We start from the raw sequence: 16,664 nt of genomic DNA, 5'->3' as shown, positions 1-16,664 counted from the left end.
AAGCTTTTAATGCAGCTGTAGCCCAGGTCCATGAAAAATAGGAATACAATCCCAATGTAGCCGATATACCTAGAAGATAGCCATAGAGGCCTTACTATGACAAACTATGTATTTAAAGGGCCTAATTCTGTGCAGTCATTTATCAGATAAAACTCCTAGAGAAAGGTAGAATTAGGCTCTTAGATGGGATCAAAATAATCCACTCCCAGGAACGACTGTGAAGGTATTTTAGGGTGTTGGTGAAGAGCTCCTATTTTGGTTTTTATCCATTATCTTCTGATCATAATAAATCACTGGCATTTTGGAGCTCACAAACGGGAATGTTGTGCAACACTGGACATGTCAATTGAAGGCATTAAAGCACTTCGTTTAGAGACAATTTTCAGTACTCAAGATGTGAAAGAGAAAGAATGCATTGGTCATTGCTATGTCGATGAACAAACTTGGTGCAAACAAGAAAACTTCTGATTTCAGCTTTACAGTTAGTCAGAGACTAGGAAAATGAACACTAAATAATATGCGACCACATCCTTTAGTTTGCTCTTCAGCCTTCACAAAAACACACAATGATTATTTCAAAGCAAACCAACCCACAAAAACAAGAGAAAGAACTAAGTGGAGGATAACAATTCACAGAACCTCCCAAACAAAGGGACTTCTGCAGGTGACAGGATAATTTGCTAAAATGGTGGTCTCATCCAAGAGTGCCATGTGTCAATAGAATAAAAGCTCTTTGAGGTCAAAAACTAATTTTTTAAAAAAAAATATATACATACATATATATATGTATATATATATATATATATATATATATATATATATATATATATATATATATATATATATATTTGTTCCCAGCACTCAGCACAGTGCCTAGCATACAGGAGGCACTTAATAAATCCTTGTCAAAAGGATGGATGGAACCTAGTATAGCCATGTTATTGGTAAATGGTCAAAACAAAACCAACCTTTATAAGTACATGATAAGGAACAGTCTTGGGGATTAAGGAAAATCTATTCTTACCTTCATTTTAGTTGCTTCTGTACAGCTGATGATCCTTTTTTAATTTCATGACCAAGGCTTTAACTTTTGAGGCCTAGGTTGGGCCTGCTCTCTCCTTCCTATCTAAGGTAAGTGTCTGTGGAAAGAGTGCTGGCATTGTAGTTAGGACTTGGGTTAAAACCCCAGTTGTGACCTCTACTAACTGTGACTTCCCCTCTCTTAACCTCTGTTTCCTTATCTGTAAAATGGAGACAATAATATTTGTACCACCAAGCTCAAAATGCTTCATAAGCATTAAAACATGATATAAATGTGAGTTATCAGTATTATTTGTCAAGTGGCCCTCCCCATCCAAAGGGAGGGAAGATGAACATTGTCTAGTCAGGTCCTGTCTTATGGTGATGGAAGCAGATCCATACCTGGGGATTAAGCCAAAGCAAAACAATAAGATTCAGAGCAAAACAGGAATGTGGTCCAGAAGACTAGGATGGAAGAACATTCTTGGGGCTGTTAATCTTGGGTGGAAAAAGGAAAACAAAACTAATAATAAATATCTACCTTACTAAGTAATTTGAGAGTTTAAAAAAAAGCTATAGGTAGATTAAAACAGATCAGTGCCATGTTGAATTCCAATCATTTGCCACAATCGGTCCACATAAAAAGTTCTCTCTTTCATATAAATATTTTTCATCATTCCTCTTTTTAAAAAATAGCTTTAACATGCTTCTAGGGCCACCAAAGATCTGGGTGAGAGCTATCTATGCAGAGTCTAACTGCTGGGGGACAGAAGCAAGTTCATGTCCTGGCTGGACAATGCCCAACTCATCTCTCAACCATTCCCAAGCTCCTCTGAGCTGTTAATGGGAATCTTTTGTGATTGTGATTGTGAAGTATAAGAACATAATTCCTACGGTTAGGAGTCAAGAATTCTTTAAAGAGGGAATGGCTGCTTAATACCCAAGACCATCGCTCTACCCCACCCTCCAAGAAAACTCCTCCCAGACAACTGTTCTAGAGAAGGTGTCCATACTATAACAGCAGCAGGGATGATATTTTCATGATTCTGTTGCCCTCACTTTTCCAGACTTCAGAGGCTTGTGAGGCATTTTTAAGATGTACACTAAGCAATTTGATTTTAAAGTGATGGTAGCATTTCCTAATGAGCATCTGAAGAACAGCATCTCTATAACAAGGCCCCAGATGTTCTTGATTGGGAAATTTCTGCTCAGTGGGATTTGTGTTCTGGGGCCTTCCTGAGTGATGGCTACATGTCTCTACCTAGGAGGTCAATCTCATCGAGGAGGAAGTCCATGTCTTCACGGCTCACTTGGGGGCTGATCACCACCTGGCGGAAGAAGTTGACTTTGCCCTGATGTGGCTGGTAGCCCAGCATCATGCTGCCCTTCTTCATCATCCTCTCTTTAATGGCGGGGGCAACCTGAAGAAGCAAGGAGGGAGAAAACAGTAAAGCAAACAGGTTGTAGCTAGAGACTTCTCGTTATTGGACCAGCATTTTTGGAGTACCTACTCTGGGTAGATCACTGTCCTCCACTGTCCTCGCTTTCTGGGCATTGAAAAAAAAAAAGAAAGATACAATCCGTACTTTTTGGTTGCTTCTATACCTACAGAATCATACTTTGGAAGGAATCATTTAAATAAATGCTGGGTTATATGTTTATTTTAAAAAGTCACCTTCATAAATTTAAGATGGAGGAGGTGTAGCAAGACTACAGTTCCTATGAAAATGACCTGGGAGTTTTAGGGGAGTCAACATGAACCAACAGTGTGAAATGATAGTGGGGGGGAAGGTTAAGGCAATCTCAGGCTACACTGCGAGATGTGGTATTCAGGAGCTGGTAGGTGATGATACTGCTGTTCTCAGCCTCAATCAGATCACATCTGGAGCACTGTTTTCTGTTCTGGGTACCACATTTTAGGAAGGACAGTGACAAGCTACAGAGTGTCCAAAGCAGGTGACCTGGATGGTAAAGAGGTTTAAGATCATAACATATTACGATCAGTCAAGGGAATGGGGGATATTAACCTGGAGAAGGAAACACATTTAATAATGACCTAGCATTTACATAGTACTTTAACACTGCCAAAGCACATTAACTCATTTGATCCTTACAACAATCCTGAAGTAGATGTTATAATTATCCCCACTTTACAGATGAGGAGATTGGGGCAGAGAGCAGTTTAAGTGACATGTTCAAGGTCTCATAGCTAGTAAAGATCAGAGGCAGAGTATGAACTTAGGTCTTCCTGATTCTAACCTCTTCTCTCTTCTCACTGTGCCATCTGGCTGCTGAAACACTGAAGATGTGCTATAGATAGATATCTATCTATATCTATCTATCTATCTATCTATCTATCTATCTATCTATCTATCTATCTACATGGAGAGAGAGAGAGACAGAGACAGAGAGGCAGGCCCAGGAAGGGTCAACAAGTGTTGATACCTACCATGTTTCAAGCACTGTGCTAAATACAAAAAAACATGGTTCCTGTCCTCAAGAAGCCCATATTCTAATGACAGGGACATCATATAAGTATATATGTATTTATAAAATATAAACAACACAAATGGAAGGTAATCCTGAAGGTGTTTTGGCAGTGTTATTAGATCAATGTTTCTAAAACAGCAAGGAGGAGCAGGTGGTGGCAGTCAGCTATGGATTAGCTCGGTGGGTCTGGGTCTTCCTTAATATGGTAAATGTTCACCAATCAGAAGCCCAGGGCCCTATAGTGGGAGATTGGATTGTCCAGGTGGGGATAGAGGCCAGAGTGTATGAGGGTGGCAACATGAATGGGGTCTGAAAAGAAGAAAGACTTAGGAGAGGCAGGATTGCCATCTGAAAGTATCTGAAGAGCTGCAATGCAGAAGTGAAAACCTTTTACTTACTTTCCAAGCAGGAAAAAAACATGGCAGCCAATATCCATTTAGGACACAAATTTGTTTGTAAAATCTTTTGGACAAAAATAACGTAAGATTATGAGCAATAAAAAGTAGTGGAGACTAAATCTACTATACAGAAAGACTGGCAAGAAGCTCAGCTAGAGATAAAGGATAAAGATGAAAGGAAAACAAAGAGAAGAAAAATGGAAAAGATCTGCAAAGATTTTTATAGCTAAGTCTTTTCACTATCAAGAACAGTTGAGCCACCATATTTGGACTCTAATGCTGAAGTCCTGGGTGTGATTATAGAGAAAGTAGATATGGTATTGAAAAGAAGAACAAAGATAGCAAAAGTATCTAAACTAAAGAAAATGGATACAGAGGAGGAAATGTGAGAACATTGATGGATAAGTTTTCAAGGGGAAGTTTTAACTGGGGAAGATGCCAAAGGTATATGAGTGGGAGATCTGAGGCTTTATTACTAAAAAAAAAAATGACTACCAACCTATAGGCTGACTTTCCCATCTATATAAAATTTGTATGAGAATAATCTACACAGAGATTAAAGACATCTTTACTTAGGTATTCAAAGGGAACAGGCAGATCTACACAAGAAATATTGAAAGGGGTAAAGAATATGTGACCCTACTATGCTTATTATTTGGTGACTATAAAAATGCATTTTGTTCAGCATAGTAAACTGCTTCTGTAAACACTATGATATCCCACCCATATGTGATAATTATGCAAGTTCCTTTGAAAGGCACAACAGACATGTCCTTGTTCGACAACCCTCTGACTAGGCATAAAACAAAGAGATGTATGCTCACCAAAGCATAACCTCATCAAAGATGATCACCATGATCATGGAAGTGATCCAAGGTAGAGTCCTACTTGAATAGCAATTCCCTATTGATAATAGCAAGGTCTTCCAGCCCTCCTGGATGAGATCTATAACCATTCAAATGAGTTTGGTCTAACTATCCATCTGGGAAAAACCAATTGGATGAAGAATAGCTATTGTGTAGACATTGATATGTAATTGGATAGAGAGAGTGCTCACAATGATGAGATTACAGATACATTGAAGTTAAATGTAGTCACACACACACACACACACACACACACACACACACAAATGCTGACAAGTAAGCTTCCAAGTTACTGTCTAGGAGATATCCCCAGTTGGTGAATGGAACAGAGTCACCATTTGGTACAAGCTCCCTTGGTCTATGTTAATTTATATCATATTCCACAAAGCAAGAAACACCACAATGAAAATTGGGGTTACAAAAAGTGAAGGATAAAACAAGCAAATTTCTTTGGCATTATTATTTCTACCAGGCACCCACATGATAAAGGTCTCACCAGACAATCCCCAGGCCATTCATTCAGATGCAAGTGTTTCATGGTGACATGATATTCTTAACAAACTGCTATGCCCTTCAAAGCTCTGAGTCCGCATCACTGTTATGGATGCTGTAAATGTCCCTGGCTTACAGTCAATTTTGCATTCCAACAGGCATATTCTTGGCTCCAGCCTAATTTGCTTCTGCCTATTCCTGTTTGTATTTTCTATGAGCCTACCTTCTCAGAAAGTGTTGGGTTGTTTTTTTTTTACCTTATTCCAAGAGCCTCAGCATTTTAATTACAGTCCACAATGTGTCCACACTATGAAATGAGTTCATTAGCATAATGAATAGTGTCAGTTATAATTTTTTCTTGTAAACAAAAAAGCAAGATCTCATCTGAGAACTGAAACAAAAAAAAACAAAAAAGAGAGGCAGAGATGGGGGTGAGAGAAAAAGAGAGGGAGAGAGAAAGAGAGAGAGGGAGAGGGAGAGGAGAGAGAGAGAAAGAGATAGAAAGGAGAGAGGTAGAGGTAAAGGTGACACTGGGATCATGGGTATTAGTTGCTTCAATAAAAGGGGACAATATCATTGATGGATAGATGAATAGATGGCCGGACAGACAACTGGAATATTTATTAAGCAATTATCACACGCCAGGTACTGTGCTAAGTATTAAGAATCCAAATACAAGCATGTAAGGTAGTCCCTCCCCTCCAGCCTTTCCCATCTCCAATCCATCCTACATACAGCTGTCTGATCATCCCACTTCCCTGCTCAAAACAACCTTTACACAATGGAGTAGCTTCCTAGTGCCTCTTCTCTGTCAGTGCAGTGGCTAGAGAGGTTGGAAAACGGACATGGCTTCAAATTTACACTGCCATTTACTACCTGTGTGACCTTTGACAAGTCATGTAACCTATTCTGGCTTTCCTTATTTGTAAAAGGAAGGGATTAGCACAGAGGACTTCTAAGGTCCCTTCAGTATCTAAACTATGAAGTTCTTTAGGCATCTGGAGTTTTATCCATGTGGATATTCCTGTCATCAACAGGAATCAACAATTTTCATCCTGGATCAAAACCAAGGATCCTAATTTTAGAATTGAGTAGTTCGTTAACTGCCCATATGAACTTAGGCAAGTTACATTCTCTCTGGTCTCAGTTTCCTCATCTGTAAAGTGAGATCATTAGACTAAATAGCCTCTGAGGTCCTTTAGGGATCTACTTCTATAGAAACCTGAAATCTCTAGGCATCATGTTGCTGTTTATTCAAATAACACGGATCACAAACCCTCTGTGGTTTCGTAGACCATTGTCATAAGCTGGTGGATCTCCCCAAATACATCACATAGTGACCAATCTTCTGGTGATGAGCCTCTTGAAACTGATCTAAGCTGCTTATCAGACAACATATATCCAATTTGTTTCCCGACCTATACTCTTCCAAGCTTGGTAAGATCAACCTACATGGTACTCTATAGGTGCATAGCCCTTTGGGAACCTGTATAACTTTTGAAAAATGCAGTCCTATGGACATGTCAGAATTTGAACTCAGATCTTCCATCCATAGAAGTTCTCAAACTTATTTGGCTTATCTCCCCCTTTAAAAAAAATTACTTAGTGCCCCCTTGGAAATTTACTTTCTTTAGCCCTTTATTTTTTTTTAAAGTTTGCATCATTTCAAAAATATATATTTTTAAAATGATGCATCTTAAATTTAATAATTCATTATAAATTTATGGGTTTTTTTCCAGCATTGAAGTTTTGATGATGCTATATTGCATATCGTATTGCATATCGTCATTATGTACACATATTCTTGCCGATGCATGCTGGACTTCCCAACAATGTGCAACACGCTCACCTACCAACACTTGCTTGTTAAGACCTGTTGGAGGACTTGACCATTGATCAGTTATAATTTGCATTTTGTGTGTTTATTTGGAAAATGTCATCACTATGACTTTAACTCTGTTACACAACAAATGAGACATGTACAAATGGTTTTTCAAAATTTTCTTATCTTCCCTTCTTTCCTTATGCTTTCACCACCCCCTCCTTATTTTTATTCAATGCCCCCTAATTGCATCACCCCCTGAACCATTCCAGTGCCCCCCAGGAGGCAGTAGTGCCCACTTTGGGAACCTATGCACCACATCTAGTCCATTGTTGTCTTAGAAAGTCCAGGGGATATTCATTGGAATTTTAACAAACTTCAGGAAAGGATCCCCATTTCTTTTATCCATTTTTTTATTTAATGAAAATTTACTTCCATCCCTCAATTAATCTATAGTGCCTTATTTAACATAGCATCCTGTACTGTAAGCTCTCAATAAATGTTAGTTGAATTGCTATTAAGTTCAGAGCACCATACAGGGAGTTGGAAAGGTTATAATCTAATTAGGAAGTTAAATAACACATAAGCAAATTAGGGATAGCTATCCCAGAATCTCAGAGGCTGTCTGGTCTAAGCTGATGAAGAATCCCCTCAGTAACAGTGAACAAGAGGGCATCTGCTTAAAGTCTGCCAGGGAGGGAAAAGAATCCATTCCTCAGAGCACCATGCTGAAGAGATGTCCAAGTGTAGATAAAACCTAGTCTCTGCCCTCATGGAGCTTACAGTCAAGCATAGGAAGTTTATAAATATGAGTGAACACATAGGTATGTGGATTGTGGATGTTGCTGGGGGAAGGTAATTGAGGGGGAGATCAGTGGTCAAAATATTTCATTGAGGAGGGTGAAAAATCATAATCATCACAGTAACAATTGAATTTAATAAACATTTAAAATTTATTTTATTTTGAATTTATGGAATAAAACAAGCCTTCCTATAACATAGTATAATAAAAATATGATTGCAATGAAACTATAAATCTATCATGTATGACTTGCTATTACTTTGAAATATATACTAAAGTTATCACGTAAATTTCTTTTCTTTTCTTTCTTCCCCTACCACCCTGCCCTAGCAATGGCTACCATTAGACACAAATATATATGTATGTGTGTGTGTATGCGTGTGTGTAAAATCATTCTATATATGCTTCTATTTATCATTTTTTTTCTGGATGCAGATAGTATCTTCCTTCATTAATTTGGGCATTTATAATAGTCAAAATGACTTTTATTAAGCACCTGCTAGGAACAAGACAAGACGCAGCATTGCTTAATGAGTAGAGTGCTGTCCTTGGAGTCAAGAAGACCTGGGTTTGAATCCTTCAGACTCTTACTAGTTGTGTAATCCTGGACAAGGTAATTCACCTGTCTGTGCCTCAGTTTCTTCATGTATGAAATGAAGGGATTGGACTTGAGGGCTTTATTTAACTTCAAGTTGTAAATCAGGCATTCTATCGTCAGCATCGCAGGGAGTTTCCGTATTGGAAAAAGGCTCCCTACACCGATAGAAATCACAGGCAGGGGTGGGGGGAAGCCTAGGCACTGTGGACATAAGAGACAAGAATGAGATAGTTCCTACCCACAAGGAGCTTACAGGATGAATGCCGGTGTCCATTTTTTATACAATCAAAAAAGGTGTTGGATACAGCAAAGTTTTTAGACCAGTTAGAGCATGAGGAAGTTGAATGTCTTTCTACTTGCCAATAACAAAGGCTCTTTACATAATAATAAATTTAGAGAAAGTCAGGGGCCTTAGTGATCATCTAGTTCAACCTCCCCACTCCCACCCCCAGTTCATAGATGAAAAAAGTAAGACTCAGAGAACCTTACACTGGTCTAAACTTGCATAGGTAGTAAATAGGGCTTCCCATTCAGAAAACATGAGGGCCAATTCATGGGTAGACAATTTGGAACATCTTTTTCCCCCCTAATTAAAATGTTTATTTTAGCTGACAACAGAATTAGATCACACTTGTACCAGATGCCACATTCATAGAAGAAAGGCATCTATATGTACAAACGAGACACAGATCCCAAAATCTAGCCCTCCACAGAGTGTTTGGAGCTGGAGAAAGCAATTTGGCAGGAATGAGATTGCTTTTCCACCTCGCCAATTACTCTATGCTTGGTTTTCCCTCAAATTGTAAATCAAACTCTTCTTCTGGACTTCAGGGGACAAGTCCCTGTATTTTGAGTGGAGAAAGTTGCTGACACTCCCATGAGATGGCTCAGTGTCTTCATCTACACCTCTCCATCATTTTCTCCAGGGTCATAATTTGTAAAAGTCAGGCTTCGGCAACAACTGTGTCCCTGTCAAAAGCATCCCACCATCTCCCAAAGGAGTCCCACTCATGTGCACCAAGTTTTATTTAACTTTTAAAGCTGCTTAAATCTGCAGAAAAAGTCTCTGAGTAAGAAAGAGTCATTGACAATGAGTAAATGGCCAAGCAGTAACCCAACCAACTTATGCTTTTGGGGTAAGACATCATTAAGATAGATATCTAAAAATATGAATAATAAGATAGACTTCCTTCCTCATGGGGTGCTTGTGAGACTCATATGACTCTGGATTAGCTCTAAAACTAGAAGGGGACCTTTAAAAGGTCTTTGTGTCCAAGACCTCCATTTTACAGATGAAGAAACTGAGGCTTAGTATTGAAGTGACTTAATCAAAACCACACATAGGATCTTTGCTCTAGAGCTGGAAGGGACCTTAGAGGGTCTGTGTCCAACCCCTTCATTTTACAAATAAAGAAACTGAGGCCAAGGTAGGATAAGAGGCTTGCCCAATCATTTACTTGTAGTGATTAAGTGAAAAAAGTGGCATTTGAACTCACAGCCCTCTGGCTTCCAGTCCAGGGCTTTCTCCATTGCCCCATCTTGCCTCCCAATGTCAGAGGGCCCGATTTCCTAACTTTTGGCCTGCTGACTGTAAGCTTAGCACTTTGCCCATGATTCCACGGCGCCTCCTTTTGTAACCAGAAGGAGCTATAGAAATGACACTGTTACCACCGAGGTTACCGCAGCCCACGTGAGCTTATTTCACTTATAACTTATTCCTTATTCCCTTTCCTACTCCCTCAAATGAACTGGGTCCTCCAAGTTGGCTCTATCTCACCACGAGGGTTTTAGGAGTATCTCTGAACCTACTAATTGAGCTGATTCTCTGAGACCACGGGTTCAAACCTTCACCAGCATGCTTCCTACCAAGATTGTTAGTTGAGAATCATGTTAGTTAGCTAGCTCTAAGTAGCATTTGGAATAAGGTGTCACCAAAAGAACAGTAAGTATAAAAACATTTTCCCCAAAAGCCTGTGATATATTCTCGCACACGCGTGTGCCCAGTGGAGGGGAAATGGGCCCAGGCTTAGAGAGAACATAGGACAGAGGGCCAGCTCGCTGCGTCTGGATGCAAGAGGCTGCTTTTCCGCAGGCACTCAGGAAGTTCCGTTTAGGCATGATCTGGTTTCTTTGCTGGGAACCCAATCTTTGGCTTGACGCCCAATTGCCCATGCCCAATTGCCCTTTGGTTCCCAATACACTGAAGCTGGCTGGGCAGACGCTACCCCCAGCGGATCAGGGGATGCAATGAGAACTCTGAGGGCGAGATGGAAGGTCCGTCCTCCTCCAGAACCCTTGAAGCTCCCATGGGCCTCCTCCTGTCAGTGGGGGAGAAGGGGAAGGAGACCAGGCCCAAGCTGAAGCCAAAGGCCCTCCTTTCCCTATCTGGAGGAGGTGATGCCACAACTAAGCAGATGAGAAGGCAGATAAGGGCTTTAAGAAGCAGATTTGAGGGGAAGTGCATTCTAGGTATGGGGCACAGACTGCTTGAAAGCAGGAAGGGGAGAGATGAAAGGTGGACCCATTTGACTAGACTGCAGAGCCCATAAAGGAAGCATGGGAGGGACTTGAATGACAGCTAAAAGAGGCTTTTAAACAGGTGCTGACATCATCAGCTGGAGGGGGTGGGTGTGGCTTCGAGTTCCTCTGATCTCTGCTTTGGGAGGAGTGGATTGTTCAAGCTTAGGGGTTCTGAGCTGCAGTGGGGCTAAAGACGATTAGCTGTCTGCATTGTAGCATCAATAGCAAGGCCTGGGAGTTGGGGACCCCTGAGCTGCCCAAGAAGGCTCAAACAGGCCTAGAAAACAGAGCTTCTGTACTAGCTGGGCCTGGGTGCAGCCCCTGCCCTCTACTTAGGTGACCTAAAGAGACCCAATCTCAAAGAAAGAAAGACAAAAAGATTTTTTAAGGGGACAGCTGAAGGGAGAACAGTTTGGAGAGTTTATATGGTACAGTGTAATATCCCACACAGCGCCTTGCACTTAGTAGGAGCTTAATGAACATATGAATAAATGACTAAATTAAAAAGATTCAAACATAGTCAGCACTCTGTTCTAGCACTCAAGATAACCATCCCTCTGTTTATATGACAAACATTGAGCTTTCCTGACGACATCCCTGTTTCATATATAAATACATTTCCTTTATTAGTGAATCTCATTTACTGAGCCAGCTACAACATGTCTCTCTGGTAGAGAGAGGGAGGGAGACACACACACACACACACACACACACACACACACACACACACACACAAAGAAAGAGACACACAGAGAGAGATATAGAGAGACAGAGATCCACAGAGAGAGACAGGGACACAGAGAGATGGAGATAGACAGAAGATGAAAGGGAGAGATAGAAAGAAAAACAGACAGAAAGGGAAATGTTTCTCAAATATATAGAGAACTTATTTAAATTTAAAAGAATGCAAATCATTTCCCAATTGATAAATGGCCAAAGGATATGAAGTTTTCAGTTGAAGAAATCAAAGCTATCTATAGTCATGAAAAAATCACAATTGATTAGAGAATACAAATGAAAACACTCTGAGGTACCACCTCACACCTATCGGAGTGGCTAATATAACAAAAAAAGAAAATGGTAAATGCTGGAGGGGATGTGGGAAAACTGGGACACTAATACACTATTGGTGGAGATGTGAACTGATCCAACCATTCTAGAAAGCAGTTTGGAACTATGGCTAAAGGGTTATAAAACTCTGTATATTCTTTGATCCAGCAATACCACTGCTAGGTCTGTATCCTGGAGACAGAGAGAGAGAGAGAGAGAGAGAGAGAGAGAGAGAGAGAGAGAGAGAGAGAGAGAGAGAGAGAGAGAGCGCAGGGAAGGGAGGGAGGGAAGGAAGGAGGGAGACACATGCTTTTCCTTTTAGGAACCCAAAGCAGGCCTGAGTGATCTGTCAGCTGTCTGCCCAAACTGGGCCATCAGAATGGCCACTGTTTGCACTCCTGGAGTTGCTAGTGCTCCTGCAGCCAACACCCTCTCAGAAAACCCAAACAGATTTTGCTTTTGTCTAGACTCTGTTCTGGGCCCACATCCCTAAACCACTCACGAATTTTTGTCCTGCTTCTTCCTCTTGTGCTGCCCCTGCCCACGAGCTAAGCAGTAAGGACCTAAGCAGGGGGCACAGAGCCCCGTGGACACATCTCAGAGCCGCTTGAATGTCCGGAGGTGAACGGAACATGTCTCTCCGTTTCTGTTTCACCAGCAAAGGTCTGTTTGTTTGTTTGTTTCCTTTTAAGTTTCAAGCCTTACAGAATATAACTCCATTCCTCTGTCTTCTCTCCAAGCCCTACAAGTTATCTTAACACCACCACATTCAACAGCCATGTATATAGAGAGACAGTATGGCTCAGTGAGTAGAGTGCCAGGCAGAGTCAAAACAACCGGGGGCTCAAGCCCCACCTTCGGGGGCAAGTCTCCCGACGACAGGTTCGGTCTCTTTGTAACCCCACCACAGCCGCCTCTTTTATCTTCTAAAGTGGACATCATTCAAACAACTACATTTCTAATTAGGATTCACCAGTGTCCTTGTTGAGTCATGTCCGACTACTTGTGACCTCATTTGGAGTTTGCTTGGCCAAGATGCTGGAGTGGTTTGCCATTTCCTTTTCCAGCCCATTTCACAGATGAGGAAACTGAGGCAAACAGGGTGATGTGACTTGCCCAGGGTCACACAGCTAGGAAGGGTCTGAGGTCAGATTTGAACTCAGGAAGATGAGTCTTCCTGACCCCAGGCCCTGAGCGTTGCGTGCTATGGTGCCACCTAGTGCCCTTGTTTGATCAATACATTAGCGTGAATAGTCATTGATCTCAATTGCCTCCAGCTCCCCCCTCCACTCCCTCCTGAGTCCTGTTGCCCTTAGCCAGGAATTCTATGGGCCAGCCTTTCCGCGGCAATTATTGTCCAGCACTGCCTCTAAAAGCTCCCCCTTTGATTGAAAAGGCCCGAAACATGCGCTGCGGAGAGGGCTAGGGCTCAGAGTGAAATGTTTTTGGTTTTTCTCCTGTTTATTGCCTTCTTAAGTTTCCTCTCCTTTCCTTTAAAACCAGAAAAGAAAGGACATTTGTATTTATAGCCTTTATGTGCCCAGGAAGTCCAAGGTGATAGAAAGCGGAAACAAACCAAACTCAGTGATGTGGGCCTCACTTCACAGTGCGGGGGGGGGGGGGGGGTGAGCTAGATTAGGAAAAAAGAGACCCAGCTCACAGAGCTGTAACCAGGGTGAGGCCACTGGCACTTTGCCCATTGGGGGGGGATTTAGAGCATCACCTGAGGGCATACTTTTTCCTTAGCCTCTTTATGCCCCCACACACTTCTCCTGCATTATGCTTCTTCCCTCTTCAGCAGCTTAGAAGTATTGCCCCCTTCTCCCCCTACCCCAAGCCCCAAACTCTTAGCCATTTACCTCAAGTGAAAAACAAATTCTAGCTCTGCTGCTCATCGCTCCACTCTGGGCATTTTCTCTGGCTGTTGCCCACGCCTGGAGCGCTCTCCCTCCTGCACTCCAACCCCGACCTCCCTTCAGTCCCAATTAAAACCCCACCTTCTGCAGGAAACCTTCCCCAACCCCTCTTCATTCCTGCACCTCCCCTCTGTTAATTATTTCCTATATGTGCCGTGTAAGGCTTGCTTTGTCCATTACATATTTGCATGTTGTCTCACCCATTAGATTGTAAGCTCCTTGAGGGCAGGGACTATCATTTTCCTTTTTTTGTATTTCCAATGTTTAGCACAGTGCTTGACACATAACAGGCACTTAATAAATGCTAGTGATTGAATTATTTTATTATTATTGGTCATGCACCAAATTAGCTGTGTGACCTTGGATAAGTCCCATTCACATTCCCCGCCCCCCTCAAGTTTCTTTAACTGTAAAATGAGGGGGTTGGACATAACATTAATCCTCCAGGTTTTCATTCAGTATCTAACATCTTCTACTAGGCAGCACACGGTCTGTCTGGCACGTGAGAAACCAGTTTTATGGGCTTGGTCCAAAAATGCTTCTTTATACAGACCCATAGCACTCAGAGCAGGCAGGGGCCTTAGAGTTCATCCACCCAACTCACCTGTTATACAGGTAAGGAAACTGAGGCCCAGAGAGCATAAGTGACTTGGCCACGGCCATCATCCATTTAGGCTCATGTAGAAAACACTCGAGGCTTTTCTTTCTCTGGGAGGGGCAGCGCTTTACCCACAAGACCCTCTTCCCTGGTTCACATTCATTTTTTTCAGGCTCTGAAGATGAGGAACGGGGCTGGGAAACCCTCCTGGTCATGTATTCCTCACCGAGAACTTTCCACCCTCTCCCTTAAATGCGTCTGACAGCTGATATGTCCATATGGTTTTAAGGTTGATAAAATCTTTTGCATTCATGATCTTCTCACTGAATCCTCAGGGCCACTCAATAAAACAAGTGATGGCCTTGTGTGAGAGAGAGACCTTCAGGGCTTAATAGATAGTTGCTGACTGACTGCTGACATAGGACAGGCATTTGTAACCCCATTTTACAGCCAGGGAAATAGAGGCTCAGAGAAGTAAGATTACTTGCCCATGGTCACATAGTAAGTGTCAAAGGTAGGGTTTCTGCCACCTCCAGGGCCAGTGCTGGACTGATATTCCTAATGTTACATCCCCCTTCCAACTCCTCACCTCCTTTAAATAGTTGCATATAGGTTGGAACTTTAATTTTTTTCCCCTAAAATTTTTATGTGTTAGACATGTCATGGATGTGTCCCTTCTACAGTGATTCTAGAAAGGCATCATGGTATATGGCTTCAAATTCTGTCTTTGATGTGTATTATTGGCCATATGACTACAGATGAGACATAGAGACTCAGTTTTCTCATCATGAAAATGGGCATAATAGTTGTTGGTATCTGCCTCATGGGCATCTAGGTGGCACAGTGGATAGAGTGGATAGAGTACCAGGTATGAAGTCAGAAGGATTTATCTTCATGAGTTCAAATTTGGTCTTAGGCACTTAAGAACTGTGTGACCCTAGGCAAGTCACTTAACCCTGTTTGCCTCAGTTTCCTCATCTGTCAAATAAGCTGGAGAAGGAAATGGCAAACCTCTCTAGTATCTCTGCCAAGAAAATCCCAAATGGGGTCATGAAGAGTCAGACATGACTGAAACAACTGAACAAAATCTGCCTCATAGTGTCATTTCCTTTTTTTTTTTAAGGCAATTGGGGTTAAGTGACTTGCCCAGGGTCCCACAGCTAGTTAAGTGTCATGTTTGGTCTGAGGCTGGATTTGAACTCAGGTCCTCCTGACTTCAAGGCCGGTGAGCTGTCCACTGCGCCACCTCGATGCTCCCTCATAGTGTCATTTCAAAGATCAGAGAAGACCACGTGTATAACTGTTAGTGAGGATGATGGAGAGGAAGAAGAAGATGTCAGGACTTATGATTTTATCAGTTTGGAGAAACTCCTGGTGTGGAAATTCCTTCTGTGACTTAGAGTTGCCTAGGGGTACTAAGGGTAAGAGACTAACTCAGAGGCAGGACTCTGTCCTGGGACCTAGTCTCTTCTCCCTCTATACCACTTCACTGGGTGATTATCTGATTAACTCCTGTGGATTTAATTATCACCTCTGTGCATATGACTCTTGGATCTATTTGTCCAACCCTAGTCTCTCCCCTGATCCCCAGTCCCATGGGCATCTTCATTTGCCTACAGGACATGTTGAACTGGATGCCCCATAGATATCTTAAGCTCAGCATGTCTGAAGCTGAACTCCTCTCCCCCCACCCCTCTCGCCAAGCCTGCCTCTCTTCCTAATTTCCTTCCTACTGTTGAGTGCATCACTATCTTCCTCATCCCCCAGACTTACAGCCTAGATGTCATCCTCAACTTTCCACTCTCCCTCACCGTGTACATCCAACCTCTTTCCATCTCTTGTCTATGTCCCCTTCTTTTCTCGGTCATTGCCACCATCCTCATGCTGGCTCTCACCACCTCATACCTGGATGACTGCAGTAGCCTGCTGGATGGATTCCTTGTCTTCTCAAGTCTCTCCTCACTGCAGTCCATCCTCCTTTCACATGTCAAAGAGATCATCCCAAAGCACAGGCCCAGCCATGTCCCATCCTCTCCCTAACCAATAAACTCCCCTAGCCCCCTATCCTACCCAGGATGAAATCCTCTGTTTG

At 42.1% G+C, this 16,664-nt stretch overlaps 1 protein-coding gene across 1 annotated transcript in view; it reads right to left on the bottom strand.

Annotated features, from left to right (window-relative positions):
* Window positions 1–805: 805 nt before the first annotated feature.
* The window catches only part of GADL1 (glutamate decarboxylase like 1), a 187,053-nt gene continuing 171,194 nt past the window's right edge, over window positions 806–16,664 (bottom strand). The window contains exon 15 of the mRNA XM_020993432.2: window positions 806–2,441. Within this exon, the coding sequence (XP_020849091.1) occupies window positions 2,268–2,441 (174 nt within the window). The 3' untranslated portion in view covers window positions 806–2,267. The remainder of the gene's footprint in view (window positions 2,442–16,664) is intronic.

This window comes from Phascolarctos cinereus, unplaced genomic scaffold, assembly GCF_003287225.1.
Source record: "Phascolarctos cinereus isolate Bilbo 61053 unplaced genomic scaffold, phaCin_HiC Scaffold_1;HRSCAF=81, whole genome shotgun sequence".
Classification (NCBI taxonomy): Eukaryota; Metazoa; Chordata; class Mammalia; order Diprotodontia; family Phascolarctidae; genus Phascolarctos; species Phascolarctos cinereus.
The sequence above is the reverse complement of the archived record's forward strand: the minus strand, read 5'-3'. Positions and strand labels throughout refer to the sequence as shown.